Genomic DNA, 23,129 nt, shown 5'->3' with positions numbered 1-23,129 from the left:
CAAAGTCTCCGTATAGTTCGTCCCATCTAAGCAATAAAAAAAAATGCGCTATGGTTGTGTGGCTAATGTCGGTGTCCAGAGAGTAATACGTTAATCTATGATGACGACAAAACTGGTTGTTCGTTGCTTATCGAACCGCCCGCACAGCGACCACAAGGAGATCATGACCTTCGACACAAGAGGACGCAATCTCCCCCCGCTAATCTGTTTCTGGAAACATTCCAAAAGCCAACCTATAAAAACGTTCGTTCATTTAATCCATGTAAAGGATAGACACAAAAATAGGGACATTATACTATTCCATAATGATATATCAAGATTAAAACTTTATCGACCTAAAATAGAACTATACTGTAGTAACTAATAAATATATACTGAGACCTTAGAACTCATATCTCAAACTGGGTGGCGGCATTTATGTTATAAATGTCTATGGGCTCCGGTAACCGCTTAACATCAGATGGGCTGTGAGCTCGTCCACCCATCTATGGAATAAATAAAAAAATCTCATTTTTTTGGTTGGTGCCTTAAAATGCGACGGTAATATCCGCACGGGTAGGCAACGCCATTACTATTTCTGCCGCGAAGTAGCCCTGCATACCTGTTTGAAGGCTGATACAGTCGAATTTCAAAATACTTTTACGGTTTAATCTCGCGTGATCAACCGAATTATAGAGTCGTAATAAATTATTATTGCGATTTCGACCTAATGTCTCAAAGAGGGTGGCGGCATTCGCATTCTGATATCTAACCTGCTCTATCCACTTTAAATCGGATGAGCCGTGAGCTCGTTCACTTACGCAATAAATAAGTAAAAATGACATACGAGTAAACCAACTTATCGACTTCAAAAAAGGAGGATGTTCTCGATTCGACTATGTTTTTTTTATGTTTGTTACCTCATAACTTTTGACTGGGTGAATCGATTTTGATGATTCTTTTTTTTATTAGAAAGCTGATGCTTTCAGTGTGGTTCCATTTCAATTTAGCCTAGTATATAAGTCTTAAATTTGCATTAAGTACGTGCGCGACAAATAGATGAATAACTCAATTACTCAATATAACGCCAACCGATTTCGATGATTATTGTTTTTAGTGTATATTAATTTGTTTTGGAGTATCTTTTTTTTTCTATTTGATGTCGGTTTTTTGTTAAAGCAATTCTATTTACAATAATTATAATTGTGACTTATTCGATTCTGTCAATAAAAAAAGCATTGAATACTCCACCGCTAATACCTTTGTATATAGGTCATCGATGATTGAGGTGTGTCGTCTCAATAGTCCGTGTGGTTACGGTTAGTGCGTGACATTGACCAGCGGCGCCGACTGCTTACGTCATCTGGCGGCGGCCATTACGCCGATTAGCAGTCGTTTCTCGTTTGCATTGAAATTATGATGTATTTAAATGCTTTATTTAGAAATTGTGTTTACAATTTTCTATAACATTGTATAAGGGTTATCTATATAATAACTATATAATTTAGGTCCCACTCTTTATAATAAAATTAATCTCTCTTCATTTTCTTTACCTTATCAACATTGTTGAACATATTATAGAGCTCACGGCTTGCGTGGTATGGACATGTGATGCGTTGAGAGAAAATGTATGTGACTAAGAGATGTATGGAAATGGTAGTGCAAGGTAGAGGGGGAAGAGGTCGGCCGAAGAAAACATAGATGGAGTGTGTGAATGACGATATGAGAGAGAGAGAGAGGAGTGAGTGCTGAGATGACGGCTGATAGAAGAGAATTGAATAGAAAAATTCACTGTGTCGACCCCACATAGGCTAAGGTGGAGAAAAAGAAGAAGTCTAACATTGAACCTGTCCGTTCCTATTTTGAGCGGAAATCCGTGATTTTAGGGCTGAGGGTTTTTGGGGGAGCCACACTATACACTTGGGCAGAAGACTTACCTTTGTTGTATTTTTTTTGCCACCACACTTTTACCACCATAAACACATAGAAACGACGACTGAATTGCAACTGGTTGCAACCTTATAAACTAAAAGCCTCTTCCAATAAAATTATTTACAAAGTTGCTATTATCTAAATACCAATTCATCATTTAATCTTGTCACAATGACAAATCCTATCGATAATAATAATGAAATATATTATTATAGATTTATCATTAGGCGTCGTTAATAATACATTTTCAAAGTAGTCATCGACTTTTTGATAGTGTATATTATATTATATTATCGTAAATGACTGAGGAAAACCGCAAGATGTTTGTGCTTTAGAGAATTACCACGTCTACGTGCTCAGTTTTATCACGATAAATTAAAAACCAATAACGTTGCGATAGATACAAGAAACATTTGAAATGAGCTAGCTATATTTGAGACTATACTTCCTTTGAGACTATGTCCTTCTTCAAACGAGGCTTGTGGAGAGTATTAAACGGTAGGCAGTGACTTGGCTCTGCCCTTGGCATTGCTGACGTCCATGGGCGACGGTAACCACTCACCATCAGGTGGGGCGTATGCTCGTCTGCCTACAAGGGCAATAAAAAAAAAAAAAAAAACTTGAGAGCTATATTTGTAAATATACTTGAGACCTTAGAACTTATATCTTAAGGTGGGTGGCACGTTTACGTTGTAGATGTCTGTGGGTTCCAGTAACCACTTAACACCAGTTGGGCTGTGAACTCGTCCACACATCTAGGCAATAAAAAAAAAAAAATTATTTACATGCCGATATAAATCGATCTAATGAATATGCATAGTTAGTCCCAATTTCTGCGTGCCTGGTGGTACTATGCGTGACCCGTGTCTAAAGCTAAATGCGTGCCTCCAGTTTGACGTGAACCCCTAAAGAATGCCCGGATTGATGGGAAATGCACGAAATTATAGGGAATTTTATTATAACCTATTTCAATGATGGTTTTTTTTACTGTCATACAAATGCCTTTGAGCAAGTAGAACATAACTGCTACGCGCTGGGGTTCGGGATAGATAAAATTCTACCGAATTACAATTTCACACTGTATTAGCGCTTAGAACACTTAAAACACTTCACAATCACTTTAAAAATCTCAATTCGCTTCTTCCGCTTCGCTTCAGGTAATCCGTTCGCTGTTTCGCTTCGAATTGGTCCAGTTACTAAGTGAATGCGTGCCATCTCTGCAACGCTTTTATAGTCGAGAAGAAATCCCTAGAATTGTCGAGAAAATTCTACAAAAGCCGATTACTGTGTTTCCGCTATATGACAATAGATGGCGTTGTACACCTCGAGCGTTCTAGGTGCTACTAGTTACTCTTACCGTCGTACCAATACTATTTGATAATAGACATAAAGTTAGATAAACTTATTTCTGATTAAGTAAAATATACCTGTATTCAGGATTAAACGTAAATAAATTTTGGTAAGGATAATTTTTACGAAGTGTCCGATTGAAACAACAATTGTGGGAGGATTTGAGGTCAGACAGTATCGATCATTGTACAACAATAACACAAGAACTATATATGTAGTTTGAATTTAATTACTTGAACGGTTTTCTTCTATTCTTGTTTACGTTTTAGAATCAAATAGATGCTCAAATTAAAAATTCATTTACAAGCGACAAGCTTCGACGTGCTTAATCGATTTTAACAGCAGACTCGTTAGAATTGTAGCTATTACAATTGTCTAGTAAATGGCGGGTAGTTATTGTGCAGATCAAGTGTTTTCGTTTGGAAGACACGTGCAGCGAAGTAATCATCCGACTCGAAGGCTAGGGGACGCGTCCTATGATTTTTTTATTTTTTTTTATTGCTTAGATGGGACGAGCTCACAGCCCACCTGGTGTTAAGTGGTTACTGGAGCCCATAGACATCTATAACGTAAATGCGCCACCCACCTTGAGATATAAGTTCTAAGGTCTCAAGTATAGTTACAACGGCTGCCCCACCCTTCAAACCGAAACGCATTACTGCTTCACGGCAGAGATAGGCAAGGGTACCTACCCGTACGGACTCACAAGAGGTCCTACCATTAGCGAACTGATGCTACGGACTCATTGTCATGTCGAACTCTTTCAAGAGTCAGAGAAGTACATTGACCTTTATTTTGGCTGTTCCTAGAAGCATCGAATTGCACTGATACATCGGATGCATCCATCAGTGTATCTAGAGCGGTAACGGTAAGAGTCGCCGGATACTCTCGATTCTCTCTTTAAGCTCTGTACTACGGATATACTTTATTCCCGCCTATTTCTGGCCGAATGTGTTTCGGTTTGAAGGGTGGGGCAACCGTTGTAACTATACTAAGACCTTAGAACTCATATATCGAGGTAGGTGGCGGCATTTATGTTGTAGATGTCTGCTGTTGTAGCTGCAATCTTACGCGTCCCGGCTGAGCCCGCCATTGTAAAGTCGCGGAGACTTCAACAGTAATCCCTTTATCACAAACTAGCGACCCGCCCTCGCTTCGCTTCGGAAACATTAAAACACACATGAAACCAAAAAAAAAATAAAAAAATAATTAAAAAAAGTAGCCTATGTTCATCAGGGACAATGTCGGCTTCTAATGGAAAAAGAATTTTTCAAATCGGTTAAGTAGTTTCGAAGCCTATTCGAAACAAACAAACAAACAAATCTTTCCTCTTTATAATATTAAGTATAGACAAAATGTGCTTTCAATCATACGTCTTAAAGTGATGAGTCCGGTGGAGGATGAGCTCATTTGCCCTATGCACAAAAATAACTGCCAGTCCATTACCATAGTCAAAACAAGCAATAAATCACGTTAAAGTTTTCATTACTTACTTAATAAGTTTACTAACACTCCCCGATTTGTACGCCAGCCAGACCGGAACAAATTATTACTCGGCGCTAGATTACCTCGTACAAAGTTTATCCCGGGCATTACTAAGCGTATCCCGTCTTTAAGCGTTTTTTTTTTTTTAGAATTTAAAAGCTACTAACATCTATTTCCTGAACAAAAAGTGTATGAACCCATAAAGAAGTTTATTAATAGCAGAGCAGTATAATTTGGGAAACGATTTTAAAAATAATGGTGTTCATCACGTTCATCAGATATTTTTGAATGTAATTAAAATTTTGTTGTTCGTAAGATTTTCAGTGGTAAGTTGGAAGACCTACTCGCCACGAAGGCCCTGAATCGCGATAGCATTCATATCATTTTTTGAATATACGTTTTTTTATTGCTAACGGTGTTTTAGTTTTGAGCCTTTTATTTATATTTATATTTATTATGTTGCGGTAGGTTTTTAGCTTTGTAGTTGTATCTTAACACTCCAGTCAAAAGGAGGAGAGTTTTTCATTTTACTGCTTAGGTGGGTGGACGAGCTCACGGCCCACCTGGTGTTAAGTGGTTACCGGAGCCCATAGATATCTTTGACGTAAGTGCCGTCACCTACCACGAGACATAAGTTCTAAAGTCATCGTTTTTTACAGAGGATTTTGAGATACACATGATTTGTTTTAATGAAAAAATGTAAGGCCTAAAACTCATAAAATCATGAAAAGTATATCGTTCGAGATTCGATTTGCAAGTAAATGTTTTTTATTTTTTATTTATTTATTTTATTTAGATATAAATATTTACTAACAATCACGCCACGTTAACTGGTCCCGTGATAAGTTCGTAAAGAACTTGTGTTACAGGTACCAGATAACGGAAATAAATGTAAGATTTTTATTATACACATACATATATTTAAGGTACATCCATAACCCTGGAAAAGACATTTATATTTATCATACAAATATCTCCCCTTGGCAGGATTCGAACCCACGACCCCCTTGTGTAGTGACCATCTCACTTACCACTACACCAGACGGCCGTTATTTGCAAGTAATCATTTTGTACCTAACACACAAATAGTTACAGTTTTAAATTCAAAAGTTACTGTTTTAGAAGTTTATATTATAACTCACCGATTTTTTAAAACCTACATCGGCGCACTATTCTATTTTTATTATTCAATTAAAATGTTCGCACGAAAGCGCACTAGACTGTAATTAATAGCTGTCGTGTTGATGATGTCACGTCTTTCAAAGCAATCGGCCGTATAATTCAGCAATTTAGATGTTTTTGAATATTTTATTTTATTCAGAAATAGTTCATTGAAAAATGAATAATTTTGGGTGACTTCAAGCGCTTTCATGGCAACTTTAAAGTGTTATTTTTGATTAAAATCACATTTTAATCATTCAAATCAGGGATTCCCAAACTAGTTAGGGCAAGAGACTCTTTTGCCAAAATGAATTTATACCTCAGGCGTCCAACGACTTAACGACTTTGAAAATTCTACCTCTATTTTTTTATTAGTATCGATTAAAAAAATGAATCAATTTAAGGGCTTTACGGTTTGTCAAGCTATCTTGTGTGTCATTTATCGAATCGAATTACTGAGTTAAATTAATTAATTCGGCATAGGGACATGGAAGCGGTTGTGCAAGTATCAAGGTCTCTAATTGTGGCAGGGAACATAGGTATTCGCTCTTAATCAGTGAGTGACTGAGTCAACTTGATTAAGAACAAGCTTGAAAACTTCAACATTCTTCATTTGCTATTCACGAGCGGTGGTAACCACTGGATCAGGTGAACTCATCAGCCTATAAATGCAATTAAAAAATCTATATGTTCATTTTTTTATCAAAATTGTGCAAACGGAGGAGTATGAAATTTTCCTCACTTAGAGAGAAGGATATTAATATTTCTTTAAATTATGCATAAAAAATACATTAAATCAATATAATAAAAAAAACATTACACACACTACCACGTATTTGACACACACACGCATGCACACTATTTGTTTATTGTCAAACTTTTCTTATTGCTTATAGTCTGTGGTCAAATTGAGAATAGATTAAATATTGTTTGTCTTTGTCTTGTCTAAAGTGTAGTCTTAGCGAAACCTGTGAAGAAGTATAATAAATTGTCTCTGACAATAGAAGCTTAATAGTGTACAAACTTACAATTTCAATTATTTATAGTCGAATTTCGACTACCGGGGGACCACTAGTATATAATATAAAACTTAGATATTCCTGTTTACTTGTTTAAGATTTATTTTTAGCTATTCCCTCTCCAAAGCCAATACAAAAGCAAGTGGTACGTGTGGATGCGGTTTAGTATTAGCGACTACTTGACAATAAGCAAACCAGCTATTTATAGTTAAGAAACTCAGTTTATCGGTGCAATGAACTAAGCGATTGCATGAATTTACTGTGAATCATATTGGTGCAGGCAACGCATGCGCAGTATTTGTAGTAGAGCCCTTAGAATTAATTGCAGGATTACAGCTACTTCTTACGTTTGATTTAGTATACAAAATACGTAACTGGAACCATTTAGTATAAAGTTTTCTCCGAAAACAGCATTGGGATTAGTAACATAACAGTTAAAATAACGCGGCTATTGATATTTTAATGATGGGTAGCTGGGTGGGTGTAGCTTGTTTTAGTATCGAACATCTTTCGTCTTTTTCCTCTCTCACGGACGCAATGCTTGGGAGGCTTAACGACAAAGGGAAGATCTTCCACCGAGCGGGTGATATTGCTCGGTAGACCGACGCGGCGACGGTCCGAATGTTGTTGTTTGGAACTTGTATATATGCGTTTTATCTTGAAAATGTTGTAAGCGAGATTCAGGCATCTGTCAATTATCTTACGTTGTATGATGGCTACCCGCCACAAACGTAAAGAAGATGCCGTCATAAAATATTAGATGATTTTTTTGTTTAAACATTTCTTTTATAAGCCATAAGACAAGAGTCGAAGGAAAAACTCAAGCTTAGGCGTTTGAATGTCGAAAACTTGGAAGATTTTTGCAACGAAAACTTCCTTAGCACCGTGTCAAATCGTGAAACTGAAATTGCTGTCGAATTGCGACACTAGAATCTATAGAAATTAGTCTGGGAGAGGAGTTAGATTAATATATCTGAAGGTTTTATTTCTGCGTGAATTATTTATATTTATATGCGTGGAAGCAGTGTAGTCCAATGCTCACTTTGACTATGTCCGCTAAAAGGAAATTTCTCACTCACATTAAACTAACCCTGGTATTCTTAAGATAAAATGATTTTCATCGACTGTTTTTAGGTGTTCTTAGAACGTATGAGTTAATATTTATTTCACTGCGACCACGGTATTATTAATACTAATATTATAAAGCTGAAGAGTTTGTTTGTTTGAATGCGCTGATATCAGGAACTTCTGGTGCGATTTGAAAAATTCTTTCAGTGTTAGATAGTCCATTTATTGAGGAAGGCTATAATATATGATCACGGTAAGACCAATACAAGTGGAGCACCAGTAAAGAATGTTTCAAAATAAAGGCTTAAATAGCTTCCTTAACATTCTAATATAATTCAAAAATATTTTCACTTTCTACGTAAATGAAGTGGGGGTAAAATTTAACATTATTCCAAAGTAACTATTCCACGCGGACGGAGTCGCGGGCAAAAGCTTGTACCTTAGATTACTAAACTGTATTTAGAACTTTTGTTAACCGTATAACGACATTAGAAGCATTAAGGACTTTTAAATCGAACATTAACTTGAAGTTATTTCAAGCGTACTTATCTATAATATTAAATATTTTTCTGAATTCTTAATAAATAAAAAATTGTAGGTACAGTTGCCGAGACCTCTGTAATAAATTAAACAAGTTAACAAGAATCGATGAAAGCAATTTCATTAAAAACCTAATCCGGTCTTATTGTTCTGGTATCTAAAAATGTTTCTGACTATGGATGCTAATTATAAATATCTAAATCATATTCTCGTTTGTTACAGATGAACAGGAAAGAGTACAAAAGAAAACTTTCGTCAATTGGATCAATTCACATTTATCGAAGGTGAGTCTCACTATGATAGTGGTAATATGCGGGGTCTATTTTTTTATCTTATAATTGGGGCTATTCTAAATTTGCGTGATAGGTGAACTTACGAAGCTCAATCCGGGAGGACTTCTTTACTTATGCGCCAGCAAGGGTAATGCTTCGCTGAATCTGCCACCCACTGAAGATCCAGTGAGAAATTCAGGATTGTGTCTAAGGAGTGGACTGCATGTCTCTGCAAACTCCTTGTTGCATTCATTAGTATGTTTAGAGCGACAACGGCTTTTCGTTGCTCCCTCGCCTGTATTGCGTACATAATCCGAGTCGGACGCGACAAGAGGACTATCGCGTTGCGCGCTTTTTCCAAAAAATATCTATTCGAAGCATTCAAAGCTCACCGTACTCATTGAAGGATTTGGCACAGCCATAGCATCAATCCGCCGATTTTCCCGCCGCATTTTCTCCAGCGAATCACAATTAACATCCGGCGGTAGATGCATTCGTGAAGCTATTGCCCGTAAGTTGGCAGTCGGGCAGTGGTTAGAAAACCCGGCTAAGCCCTCGAAATCAACCATCTGCCGTTGTAAACATGGATAAAATATTTGGGCAACCAGAGATTTTTCAATTTAAAAAAAAGTCAACTTCGACACGCGACTGGAGTTGTATTCTGGAATTGCCATTGTCATTAAAAATATAGGCAAATGTGATAATAAACGCATAAATCATAATACTGAAACTAAAAAATATACTTTAATTCATGTTTATTTAAATTGATTTAATAAAATATTATTCTCAAAATTATGTTTCAAGAATTATACACGTGCTGACATTTATCCTCAAGTTGCATTTAGGTATTACGAAAAGTTGATCATTTTTGAGATTATCTATCTACTTAGATAGCGCTGACAGATTTAATGCCACGCGTCAAATTACAATGAACTAACTTAGTTAAAATAAACGAGACCAAGTGACATTTTAACTCTATGCTTATTATTCAAGAGATTAGTGTTATTTTTGATATTTTTCGTTTCATTTATGGATCACTTAGTCAAAGAGGTTAGCGTTGTTTTTCTTCCTAAAATCACTGTTGTTTTTTGTTTAATATCTCAAAAAAGTCAGTACTTTTCGTTTCCATAAAATTTAAAATGTAATTAGCTAGAGGACTTTTTTTTCGGTCAGGGGACCGAACCTTTTGCTAAGTATCTGCACCCCAGACGGGTATTTGGGACTTGACAGTCTGCAGATGCTTAAATTTAATATGCTGGATTAACTTATTTAATTTTGACAGCGCATTCCGCCACTGCGCATCGATGATCTGATCTACGACTTGCGAGATGGAACGAGACTGCTGGCGCTGCTGGAAGTGCTATCAGGGGAGAAGCTGGTGAGTTTTATTTATTATTTAACGTAATATTAAATTTATGGTGACGCGAATAATTTTCGGCCCGGCATCTTGCTTGTTTGAAGCAGATTTGCCGGCTTATGTCAACCTCAAGTTAGTCCATCGGAGTCCGGCACGATACTCGGACACATACACAATAAGTAATTGACATACAGACCGAAATCTTTAATGGTTGGAGCTAGAAATTAGTGCGATAAGATCTTTCTATTCCCTAATTCTTAATATCCAGACTCTAATAGTTCGATAGCCGGGATAGACGGGACTGCCACCCTATTTTCTGCCGCTAAGAAGTATCTATCGTGCATATGGTCTGAAGGCCTAAATTCCAATGTTATTAGGTTTCTATCTCGTGTCTCCATGTGGCCAGGTTGACTTCAAACGATACAAAAAACGTTTTGTCGTCGTGGCCAAAAGGATAAAACGTCCGGTGCATTCGTATCTAGCGATGCAACGGTGTTCAAGTCCCACAGGCGGGTACCAATTTTTCTAATGAAATACGTAGGTACTTAACAAATGTTCAAGATTGACTTCCACGGCGAAGGAATAACATCGTGTAATAAAAATCACACCCGCAAAATTATAATTTGCTTAATTACTGGTGGGATGGGGCAGCCGTTGTAACTATACTGAGACATTAGAACTTATATCTCAAGGTGGGTGGCGCATTTACGTTGTAGATGTGTAGGGGCTCCAGTAACCACTTAACACCAGGTGGGCTGCGAGCTCGTCCCTCCATCTAAGCAAAAAAAATATTTAAGTGTATGTTGCTCGCCTAAAATAGCAGCACCCCATCTCCTGCAGTGGTTTACGTAAAATACGATTAAAAGATAATAATTAGAGGGATAATAAAAAGCTAATAGATAAAATAGGTTTTATTCAGACGCAAAAAGGATGTTTACAATTTCCCCAACACTGGCAAAGGCCACCTTCATTTCCTTCCACTATAGGCTTAGATCAAATATAATAGCTGTCCTTGTCGAAATATAATAATATAATACCCAAATAGGGGATAAGCCACCCTTTAAACGCTGATTTCCGTGCAAGCTCATGACGCAGTCGTACAGATTAAAGTTAAGAACGCTCTATTTCGTGTTATTATAATTGTGGTTTTCTTCTATAGCCAATGGAGCGAGGTCGCGTGCTTCGTCGTCCGCATTTCCTGTCCAATGCGAATACGGCGCTGCGCTTCCTCGCCGGGAAGAGAATCAAGCTAGTGAACATCAATGCCGCGGATCTGGTCGACGGGAGACCAGCTGTCGTCCTCGGACTGATCTGGACCATCATTCTTTACTTCCAGGTAAACGTTTTGATTAAATAGTGAGGGACAAATTGATTGTGCCCAATTGTGATGAACAGAAATTGTATGTGCTCAATTGTGATGAACAGAAACTGATTGTGCCCAATTGTGATGAACAGAAACTGAACGTGCCCAATTGTGATGAACAGATATTGTATGTGCCCAATTCGATATTGAATTTAGAAATACTCCTATTGTTGTATTGTAAAAATGAAATCGTGATGACTATGGTAATATAATAATGGTAGGTTGTTTTAAAAAAGCCCGATCTAGAAGGAAGTTAAGTGAGAAGTTAAGCTCAAGCTCAATGTGTATTGTTCAATTAATTTCTGTTCAAAATGTACACGAATTTCATTTTCCTTTAATATTGTTTGTATTTTTTTTCGGTATTCTTTTTTTACTTTTCTGATTTTATTTTCTAGATGCTTGTTTTCTTAACCATGACTTCGAAACTAAGTAATAGCACTTTTTCATTCAAAAATTCATTAATAAGTATATCCTGGCGTAATTGAAATAGCAGCTCTATTTACGTTACGCATTTTTAAATCATGTATCGCGAACGCGCTATAGAACACGTAGGTAGCAGCCACGTTTGAGGTCGTTGTTCCGTAAAAGTTGTTTTAATTACTTTAAAAAATTCACCCGGTATTTAAAGTTACATAGATCACTATATGTATATTATTATCATTCATCATTATATATTATATATTATTATATTACTCAAAGGCTAGATACACCACGCAGCAAAAATTATGAAATTCTGTCAAAATGTCAATCTAACATAAGACTCTAACTATACCTGAGACCTTAGAACTTATGTCTCAAGATGGGTGACGCGTTTACGTTGAAGATGTCTATGGGCTCCAGTAACCACTTAACACCAGGTGGGCTGTGAGCTCGTCCACCCATCTAATCAATAAAAAAAAAGAAAAAAATCTTTATAACCTTATTTATTCGTAATAATTTAACAGAGATTCATAAGGCATAGTCAGCTTTGAGTAGAGTTACGAATAATGATGGTGAGGTGAGGTGTGTCCTCACAAAATTTCAGATTTAGTATCTGTTCACTACACAACTCACTACTTAATAATTTAATAGTAAATATTATAATTTACTTACCTAGAAATATCGTAGGATACTCGTATACTTGGGACTTGAATTTATCAATTTATATTCATTACTGGCTGACCCGGCAGACTTCGTAATGCCTCAATCGATAAATAAAAGACCTTTTGTATAAATTAAACTTAAAACAAACAAAAGGAATCCGTCTGACGGGGGTCACATCAAAGGGAAAACAAAATTGTTATTTTTTTATTTAATACCGAGCATTTTCGTCTTTATCTACCTTTTAAACCTTCAATGGACCTCCACAAATAATTCAAGACCAAAATTAGCCACATCGGCTCAGCCGTTCTCGAGTTTTAGCAAGACTAACGAACAGCAATTCATTTTTATATATATATAGATAGATTAAACGTATATATTTGTATGCGAGTAATTATTATATTGCGCACATATTGTGTTTTAGAATTAAAATGAGAATATCTTGAAAAAATTTACCCCTTTTTTGTGCATTTCTATTAAAGTCACTGATATCTAAAGATATATAGGTAGGTATCTTTATCAATCTCCAGTACCCACATAATACAGGGAATCCTAAATTAAGGGCGGATGACCGTGCGTGATTTGTTCCCAGTTAGTTCCCAGTTATGAGATCAAAATCTAAATCACATTAGGATGACGGTTGATCCACAATAGATACCAGAAAGTATTGTGATATAAAATAGGTTTTATAACATGTTCAAATCGTGCAGCCAATTTTTTTAAGAAAACACTATGAGGTAATGAGTCCACGTTTTTTTAATTGCTTAGATGGGCGAAACAGGTGTTAAGTGATTAACGGAGCCCATAGACATCAACAACATAAATGACGCCACCCACCTTTGATAAATGAGTTTCTAAGTCTTAGTTTTACAGTACAACGGCCGCCCGCCCCACCCTTCAAACCGAAACGCATTACTGCTTCACGGCAGAAATAGGCAGGGCGTTAGCCATACCGCCAGTAGATAATGAATATAATATGTTTGTTCCGTATACATTCCGTAACGAATGGATCGATTTTGTTGGAGGTACCTACCTGTGCAGACTCATAAGACATCCTACCACCAGTCTCTTCATGTAATAAAACTCAAACGTACATTTATTAATTTGTCTGAGTAATGGTACCACCATGCTGTCTATATCTGCTACGTACCAATCATATATTCGGCTCAAAGGGTAGGATAGTAATGCAGCTAAGGCTTCGACGTTATAATATCTCAAGGTGATGGCGACATTCAGGTTGTGATGCTTATGTACTTTGGTTACAAGCGAGAACGTCGGCCATTCATCCATCAAGTCCATTATAAATCCTTCATCTTATAATCAGAAATAAACGGTGTTTGCCTCAGGATCGAACCCTGACATTTGTAAGACTATATTTTGTATGTACATATGTATACATTGTTGTTCTATACACGTATATATTGATAGTCTGTCCAATTGAACCTATTTTGAATTTTAAATTAATGTACTGTATTTTCTGGCTATCAACTTTATTATGAATTTTTTCAATTATATTGAATATTCTCACTTTAATTGGCTTGAACTGGTTTTGTTTGCGCAAGCTTCGCTCAATATATCGGACCTACAGGATAGAGACAAGGTTGGTACAGCAATGCAGCTTCTAAAACGTATTCTAGATCGATACAGGACACTACGTAGATAGATTAAGTAATAACATAGGTATAGCTCGCAGCAAAACGATAATATAATAAGGGCTTAATAAGGGTTTTGCCTTCTCCACCATGTAGCAATCATTATACGTGGCAACTATACTAAACAGGTAACAGTCAAACAGGTGAACCTACGTATGTAACTTTTCCTATATGAAAAATGTCACAGCGATTGAGTGGTTTTAAAATTGGTGGTCTATTCCCATTTACTTCTTGGAAATGTGTAACATTAAATATTTCATGACCGCCAAATTTCGATTTCGTAGCTCTGAATTTAACTTCTTTGATAAACTTTTAAAGTTAAACTTCAGGACCCCATGAAAATGTTGAAACAGCGTGTTTATAAAAGAAATTTTATGGAAATGACATATAACAAAAATTAAGTTTTCTATTAAATTCGATTGCTCTGTGAGTAATTACAGAAAATCAGACGTATTTTCTGCATGGCGAGCTTCTAGAAAGAGATATTCGATAATTTTCTAGAGCTCTATCTCTTTTGTTCACATGTCAGTCAATATCTAAAGAATATCAATGATGCATATCGGTAACAAAATCTCCAATGAATTCTAAAGACTGCGCTTAATTCTTTTTGCTGCGAGCTGTAATATAAGTTTAACATGAGCAGAAGTGGCACTTTAGCTATATTTCTATGGTATGCTTAAACTGTGACTAATTAGCCTTTTCACTTAAACGGAAGATCTTCTCTTTGTCATTATTCTTTGCTGTTTTGTGTTATTTAAAAATATCTATAATACTTTGGCATATTGCAAATGTATAGTGCAAATGCTATTTAAGCAGAGATAATTTGCTTTTTTTGTTACTTATTTTTCCTCTCTCTCTTTTTCTAATACCTATCTTCATATATTCACCTCGAATTCTTATCGAACACTGTTATAAAGCTCTCCTAGGAACCCACACGGGTTTTTGTTGTCGTTTTTTTTTTTTATTGCCTAGATGTGTGGACGAGCTCACAGCCCACCTGGTTTTAAGTGCTTACTGGAACCCATAGACATCTACAACGTAAATGCGCCACTCACCTTGAGATATAAGTTCTAAGGTCTCAGTATAGTTACAACGGCTGCCCCACCCTTCAAACCGAAACGCATTACTGCTTCACGGCTGAAATAGGCGGGGCGGTGGTACCTTTCCGTGCGGACTCACAAGAGGTCCTACCACCAGTAAGAAACTGCGTACGTACTGCTATTTCTACAAATAATGACTCCTTCCTGTCTGGAGGGCTAGTGTATATTCACATTACATCGCATAAGCTGTGAATTTTTTAGAATAAATGTTTAAAAAAAGGATTCGGTAGTTTCGATCTTAAAAAACCACCATCGAATGAAGAATACAAGAACATTACGTTGGCACACGAAAGACGCTTGGACTACAGCTTAACACAAATATAGTAACTACTATCTTTATGCTGAAATCGATTAAAGGATACGAAGAAGACAAACACCATGGCTATCGCGTCAAAAGAAAATCCACATTGTGTTTAAAGCATTGATTTTGATTTTTTGGTTTTCATGTCACAGCAAATAGTTGTATAAACGCGCGAAATGTCAGTATAGGCTAAGTTTTTATTTATTGATTTTTGTATGGAAGTTAACTCCATTGCGTGTTGTGTATACTTAATATGAGGTCTATCTCTGGTGGTAGGACCACTTTTACTAGTGGTAGGACCTCTTGTGGGTCCGCGCGGGTGGGTACCACCGCCCTGCCTATTTCTGCCGTGAAGCAGTAATGCGTTTCGGTTTGAAGGTTGGGGCAGCCGTTGTAACAATACGTGAGACTTTAGAACTTATATCTCAAAGTGGGTGGCGCATTTATGTTGTGAATGTCTATGGACTCCAGTAACCACTTAACACCAGGTGGGCTGTGAGGTCGTCCACCCATATAAGCAATAAAAAAAAATCTTAGTATCATTTGATTAGTTGAACCGCTATTCCACCTTTTAAGCACGAATGCTCGATTATTCCACTACAAACATTGTCTACCAGTGTGGACTAACAATAGTCCGTATCACCCAGTAAATCTTATTCTAAAGTGGAATACACTCACTCTTCTTCTTCTTCTCAATCGCGTCACTCTTGACTGAGTGGTCGTGATCGTCATGTAGTGTTGGAGGGGGCAGACTTGACGCGTCTCACGATGTCCCGCCACGCTACTGCACTCATTTAGGGGACCCCCACTGTGGTTTTAAATTGGTCTATCCACCCTGTTGGCGACCACCCGTACGATCTTGTACTCTTTGTCCTGCATTATTAAACATGAAACTGATTGCTTATTTTTCTCTTTAGATTGAAGAAAACAGTCGGGCACTGGAATACCTGGGCGGGTCACGATGCGCCTCGGCTATGTCTTACGAGTCTGGTGCGGCGACGCCCACGCAACGGGCTGAAGACAAGTGGAAGCAGGGAGCCAGGAAGACTTTACTGCAATGGGTCGCCAATGCCCTGCCTAAGTATGTACCCCAAATACTTATTTAAGGATTGAATTTCATTTATAAGATTGCTCCCTGAGTGAAATCCTAGGTAGAGCATTTGAAGATAAATATTTGATTTGATTGTCTCATGAAACGGCTTGGAGAGGACCTCATGTATTAAGACGGACAGTGACCTTTCAAAATAAATATGACCTTTGATTATTGAGGTTCAACCGGCACAACAGTCTCAATGCCGTATCAATGATTACCATTTTGCATCATAGTTCACCCGTAGTTTGTATATTTAATCTTCAGTTTTTCTGAATTTAAATATCTTATCCCTCACCGAATTTCAAATCCTTATTTACCTCATACTTACTTGGACGTTATTTCACAGGGACTCCAACATCCAAGTGACAGACTTCGGTCCGTCCTGGAGAGATGGTATCGCATTCCTGGCCATAATTGATGCTATCAAAGCCAACCTCATTAACTTGGCCGAAATGAAAAGGAAGTCGAACAGACAAAGATTGGAGCACGCTTTCGACGTTGCAGAAACCGAGCTGGGCATAGCCAGGCTTCTGGATGCGGAGGATGTAGATGTAGACAAACCAGACGAACGATCCATCATGACATATGTAGCTCAGTTCCTTCATAAATACCCTGAACCGAAAGTAAGTAATACATATATTCAAGTAATACCTTTTCCTAGCGTTGTTTCCTCACTGGTCGTGACCATCATGCTTAGACAGGATTTAATTTTTTGTTATGTCTTTCCACCATTTCCGATCATTGGCCGCGTAAAGGGTTTCGTTTTTTTTTTTTTACCTTAGATGATGGCCTCGAGATGCCATTTCAGCGTAAAAGGATTTCATGGAAAGGGGTTTCTGGTATGGTGCGGATTTAATCGAACCAACTTGTCTGGCTGCATCCACGCGGTCTCTTTCCCTCGGTCTTTCCTGTCACGAATAGTCTCTTTAAGCTATTTGGTGTTTCCCGGGCAACAATACCAGCTACTCGCATTTTGGGATATTCTTCTTCTTCTTCTTTTTAGTCGCATACTTTATTGCTGAAGGTCGTGTCCCTGAAAGCCCTTCGTGGCTCTTTGTACCATCAGCTTCCGTTTTTTTCGGTTTTTTTCGGCAACAGAGAGTCCAGTGAGCGCAGTTACCTGATCTGATCAACGGTTTGGCGGCCGGCTGGCGGGTCTTTTCCCTTCTACTTTGCCCACCACAGTCAATTTTTCAGGGTTGTCCGGTGGCCGCCGAACAATGTAACCAAAGTAACTAAGAACCTTCTGGTAGCAAATCGTAGACAGTCTCGTTTCTACTCGAAGTTGCTCGAGGACAGATTTGTTAATGTTGTATTTTTTTTATTCATAGACGACAGGGCCTGATGCCGTAGCGGCAGTACAAGAGGAGTACGAATCTCTTAGGATGTGGCTAACTGAACGAGTCACCACGATTCAAAGACAATACGACTCGCGAACGCTCTCGCGAAACTACGAAGATTACGTGCGTGCCGAAAACGACAGGCTCGCGCGCGAACCCATATACAACAAACTCGAAAAACTCATGTACACACAGAGCTTAGTGGCGATAGCACCCAAATCATGGCGTGAACTAGTCACTCTGTGGATAGAATTAGAAAGACTGCACAGAAAATGGTTATGGCTTTTGGATTCGGAGTTGCCAGGCGATTTCAGAATAATTGGCGAATGGTTAGCGAAGGCCGAATATCTATTGTATTTCGATGAAATACCAACTAACTTAGACGAGGTAACCGCGGCTATCATCAGCCAGAAGTTGGAAGAGCACAGCGCGTTCTTTGCAGGTCTACCAGACGTAGTTGACAGATTCGACGCCGCGTTGCGTTCACCCGACGCATCTAGAATACCGGGTGAAAGATTACGGGATATGAGAGATCGATTGACGACTGTGAGTAGAAGAGCGCCTCAAAGGAAGGCCAGATTAAAGTATTTAGAACACAAATGTTGCATAGTTGCATTCACGGAATTGACGAAAGCTAAACTTGCCGCTTGGACTGGTAAATATGGTCGCATAGACCACGTACGTGCCTTATTAGATGACTACGATAATTTTGTTACTAAAAATAAAATTTTCCAAGAATTCGACAGAGCTTACGTAGATATTAAACAAGTAGCGGATGAATACAAGAGGGTTTGCGAAGTCGATAGGACTGAGGCAAGAGAGATTGATCTGTTCCTCAAAGATGTTGCGGAGACTTGGAAGCGGGTCGCTTCTGACGTCAGATGCGCAAGGAGCGTTTTGGAGGAAGTCATCGCCCACTGGGAGAGGTGGAATAGCATTTCCAATGACTTTACCGTTTGGTTGGACAAAGCGCAACACATGTTGAGAGTGTCTGAAGATGAGCGACTAGAGTTTTTCCAAGATCTCACTGTATGGAAAGAGAAACACCTGCGTTTGGGCGAGGCTGCTGGTTTCCTCGCAGCCACGTGTTCTGAAGATATCAGCTCAGAGATTAAGAGGAAATATGTAGAGATCACAGAACGCTGGGAGCGAGTTTGGGAAGAAGCCGAACGGTGAGTTATTAAAACAATTTCATCAACCCTAAAGTGTTTTTAATTAGAAGAGCTATCCATTATAATCAGTCAGTGCGGACAATGTCCAGGGTCAATGATAAATAGTGCCAATAGTCTTAACTCTTAGATCAAGATTTAGGTAATAGCTTATTCGGGCATTAGGTGTTATTTTTATGAAAAACAGATAATTTTTTTATTGCTTAGATGGATGGACGAGCTCACGGACCACCTGGTGTTAAGTGGTTACTGGAGCCCATAGACATCTACAACGTAAATGTGCCACCCACCTAGAGATATAAGTTCTAAGATCTCAGTTTAGTTACAACGGCTGCCTCACCTTTCAAACCGAAACGCATTACTACTTCACGGCAGAAATAGGCAGGGCGGTAGTACCTACCCGTGCGGACTCACAAGAGGTCCTACCACCAGTAAAGGTTTCTGTCAATTTATTATTCAAGACCCTTTTCATAAATGAGCATCACATTAAACAATTAATAATATAGATTATATCAGAAAAGCAAAACTTTACTTACTCACTTCCTATAAAGCTAGATAGACGTCAATGAACTTGCTGGCGTCTAGACCACTTTGACATATTCCAATTACTCGTAGTAAATTATCTTCCTAATTTAATCCAGCTATGTACGAGGTGGCGATGCACTCCGACACAGGCGTGAGTTAGCCAATGGAGTCAGAACTTTGGACTCGTGGCTCACCAGCGCGGAGAATCTTCTTAACAGACAGCCTCGGGCCAACACCGACGATATCCAGGCATACATTGACCAGCTGTTACAGCTGAACTCTGAAATCGAACAGCACGAGGAAATATTTAAGAGCATCAGCAGGTATGTTGTTGTGTATAATATATATATAACATTTCATTTTAGATAATTTGATTCGTCAGATATGTATGAATTTAATATGTTTGATAATATGGCCATTATTGTTCCGTTATATGTAATAAAATAAATAAAATAAAAATGCCCTTTATTTCATGTAATCACTTTTTTATATATATGTAATTCTTCAAAATTAATATTGGATAATTTATTATAAAAAAGTACCCTCCAATAACTGTTACACATTCAATTATAGGACCTTCCAAACTGCGATCGCCGAGATGCCTCGAGATGAGGTGGAAACCAACATGACCAAATTGAAACAGCAGAAGGAGGCCTTGGTCCGAGTGAGAGCCACGGTGCCCGTGAAGCTCCACCAGTACAGACAGCTGCTGGTGCAGCACGAGTCTTTGGAGAGTGGACAGAAGGAAATTGGATCTTGGTTAGACAGGGCTGAGGAGACCCTGAGGACGACCGGAGAAACCAGACGGTACAGTACACTTACTTGTTATTGTAGAACCAAGCAATTTGAACGTAAGCCAAAATAAAGCTTCCAAATTATTTCAAACAATTTGAGAAACTCTTCTATTGTGTACTAGATAGGCAACGAATCAAAACTGAGATTGATTTAATAGTCGATCTAATGTTTTTTTTTAAGGGCAAGCATCCAAGAAACAGTTTTTTGTAATATTATTATTCTGTCGACCATGACCAGACTGTATTATTAGTACTACTTTGATTAAGGATAAATATAAAGTATGTTTGAATAGCATCCGATAATGAACATCGCTGGTAATAGTATTAGTGGTTGCAAACACTAATCCAAACTGCTTTCGATGCTGCAATGGAATACAATTAAATACCAAGCGACTCGTGGGGTCAACAGGCTAAAACGCGCCGGCTGTGACCTAGCTTTGCGTTGCATTGCGCGTCACGTTATGAACTTACTAAAATGATTACACTACGATACTATACATAAATGTAGATTCCATAAATTTCAGAACAAACTCTTGGAAGGTATATTATTATTAGGAATAGTATATAGTATCATTAGGTATAGTATTATTAGGAATTTTAAAATAAATAAAAAATCCTTTATCATACAGAGAAATTATAGAGGAGCGTTATGAAATCCATCGAACGTTCTTCTCTCGCACCACCTACTACCGCTCCATGCTGGAGAGCAAGAACAAGGTCTTCCAGAATATCGTCAAATCCGCTGACACTGACAGGAGCGCTGACGTCTCTGACCAAGTCAAGATTATGAGGGATCTTAATGAAAGGTAAGATATTTGATACAAATACAATCATTGTGGCTTTAATAGCAGATTTAGAGTAGAGAGAGATTTAGAGAGATTTAGGTGGGTACCATAACCCCCCCCGCCTATTTGCCGTGACGCAGTAATGCGTTTCGGTTTGAAGGGTGGCGCAGTGGTTGTAATTATACTGAGACCTTAGAACTTAGATCTCAAGATGGAAGGCGCATTTGCGTTGTGGATGTCTGTGGGCTCTAGACACCACTTAACACCAGTGAGCTCTTCCACCCATCTAAGCAATAAAAAAATATGTTTATAGACTGTCAATAATGTCCACCCAGGCGGTTCACTTGTCATGAATAAAGTCATTGTTTCGTCTTCATAACAAACAATGAATTCTCATTCTTGTCAGTGCGTTTTCTCTTTGGGTAATTTCCATTCTCTCTAGCTATTCTGCGACATTTTTGTCTCGTCGTCATAACATCACATGCTGTATCTGGAAAGCATTAATATATTATCTTTTGATATTTCCCTCGAACATTGTTACTACAATAATCCTCTTGTAGATTTGCGCACGTATCATCAGAGGCCACTCGCCAAGAGGCGGCCCTACAGCATTTAGTCCGAGCTTGGGATGAATTCGAATCGAAGAAGAGAGTCGTTGAAGAATGGGCATCTAGAGCCGAGGCACTGCTCGCTGATAACAGAGTCGATACGAAACAAGCCGTCGACTTCCACAAGAGGTTCTTCCAAGGCGCAGACGAGAGAGCCGTTTCTGAACTTGTCAGATCTGGACGTGAACTTATTGAGGTAAGTTAAAATTGTCATTTTTGGTAATTGATGGGCATATGACCTATTAAAGCCATTACATAAATGCCTTCGAGACAGGCCGTTGAAATCTCGGGTGCACCAGGAACCGCTTAATCTTGAGATTCCGCCATCAGGTCTGTTATGACGTAAATAGATTTCACTAGCTTCTTAATTCCAGATAGGCTGTCAGTTCAACCAATCGGCCCAGTGTAATAAAAATATATTTGATCCTTCATTGGCTCAAATTCCAATCGATACCGACAAGTCCACTTATCTGAAAATACAGGTGGATTTCAAATAGGCCACGCAATCTCAAAGATTATTCAAAAGTGGCCAATCCATTGTTATAATTAGAAAATCTAATATAAATATATTATTAAATTATAATCCAATGTAGACCACGACTACTGCCGCACCATAAGAAACTTAGTAGCCTAACTTGTTTTCGTAATTGTCCAATTCTAACTAATTGACTAGAGTTCATATGTTAAGTACTAGTGGCATATTTCAGCTTATCTCTGTCTTAAACCTATCCTAATATAGGAATCCTAAGTCTGAAGATGAATAGCCAGTAACTGCTGAGCCAAGAGTTCGGTCCATATGAGAACTAATACCTAATAAAATACAAATTTTCCACCAGTTGGTGAACGAGGAAGATCGTCCTCGTATTGTCCACACCGTTGAGGACCTTCAGCGTCGGTGGCGAGAGCTCCTAGACAAGGCTCCCCCACATCTCATGCGGTTGGAGTTCAAACTCGACGAAGCTGTCTTCCACCATTGCATCAAGGATATTGAAAAAGAGATTGCTTATGAAGAACAGGTAAAAAAAAAAATATTATTGAAAATTGAATAGCGATTACGTTTTTATTAAAACTATTGAATATTTGCATATATCTTTTTTTTGCTAACCAAAATTTCGTTAGCAATTTGCACATAAAAATGTAAATGTAAAAATGCCGG

At 38.1% G+C, this 23,129-nt stretch overlaps 1 protein-coding gene across 10 annotated transcripts in view; it reads left to right on the top strand.

The window, feature by feature from the left end:
* Nucleotides 1-23,129, top strand: part of LOC101737919 (muscle-specific protein 300 kDa) — a 214,393-nt gene that overhangs the window by 81,503 nt on the left and 109,761 nt on the right. For all 10 annotated transcript variants that reach the window (XM_062671339.1, XM_062671338.1, XM_062671340.1 and 7 more), the window contains 11 exons: nt 8,757-8,818; nt 10,089-10,184; nt 11,323-11,499; nt 16,577-16,740; nt 17,099-17,375; nt 18,084-19,264; nt 19,903-20,109; nt 20,360-20,593; nt 21,210-21,386; nt 21,926-22,169; nt 22,810-22,989. In XM_062671339.1, the coding sequence (XP_062527323.1) occupies nt 8,757-8,818; nt 10,089-10,184; nt 11,323-11,499; nt 16,577-16,740; nt 17,099-17,375; nt 18,084-19,264; nt 19,903-20,109; nt 20,360-20,593; nt 21,210-21,386; nt 21,926-22,169; nt 22,810-22,989 (2,999 nt within the window). The remainder of the gene's footprint in view (nt 1-8,756; nt 8,819-10,088; nt 10,185-11,322; nt 11,500-16,576; nt 16,741-17,098; nt 17,376-18,083; nt 19,265-19,902; nt 20,110-20,359; nt 20,594-21,209; nt 21,387-21,925; nt 22,170-22,809; nt 22,990-23,129) is intronic.

This window comes from Bombyx mori, chromosome 12 (assembly GCF_030269925.1).
Source record: "Bombyx mori chromosome 12, ASM3026992v2".
Lineage (NCBI taxonomy): Eukaryota > Metazoa > Arthropoda > Insecta > Lepidoptera > Bombycidae > Bombyx > Bombyx mori.
Note: the sequence above shows the minus strand (reverse complement) of the source record. Positions and strands in the feature narration are given on the sequence as shown.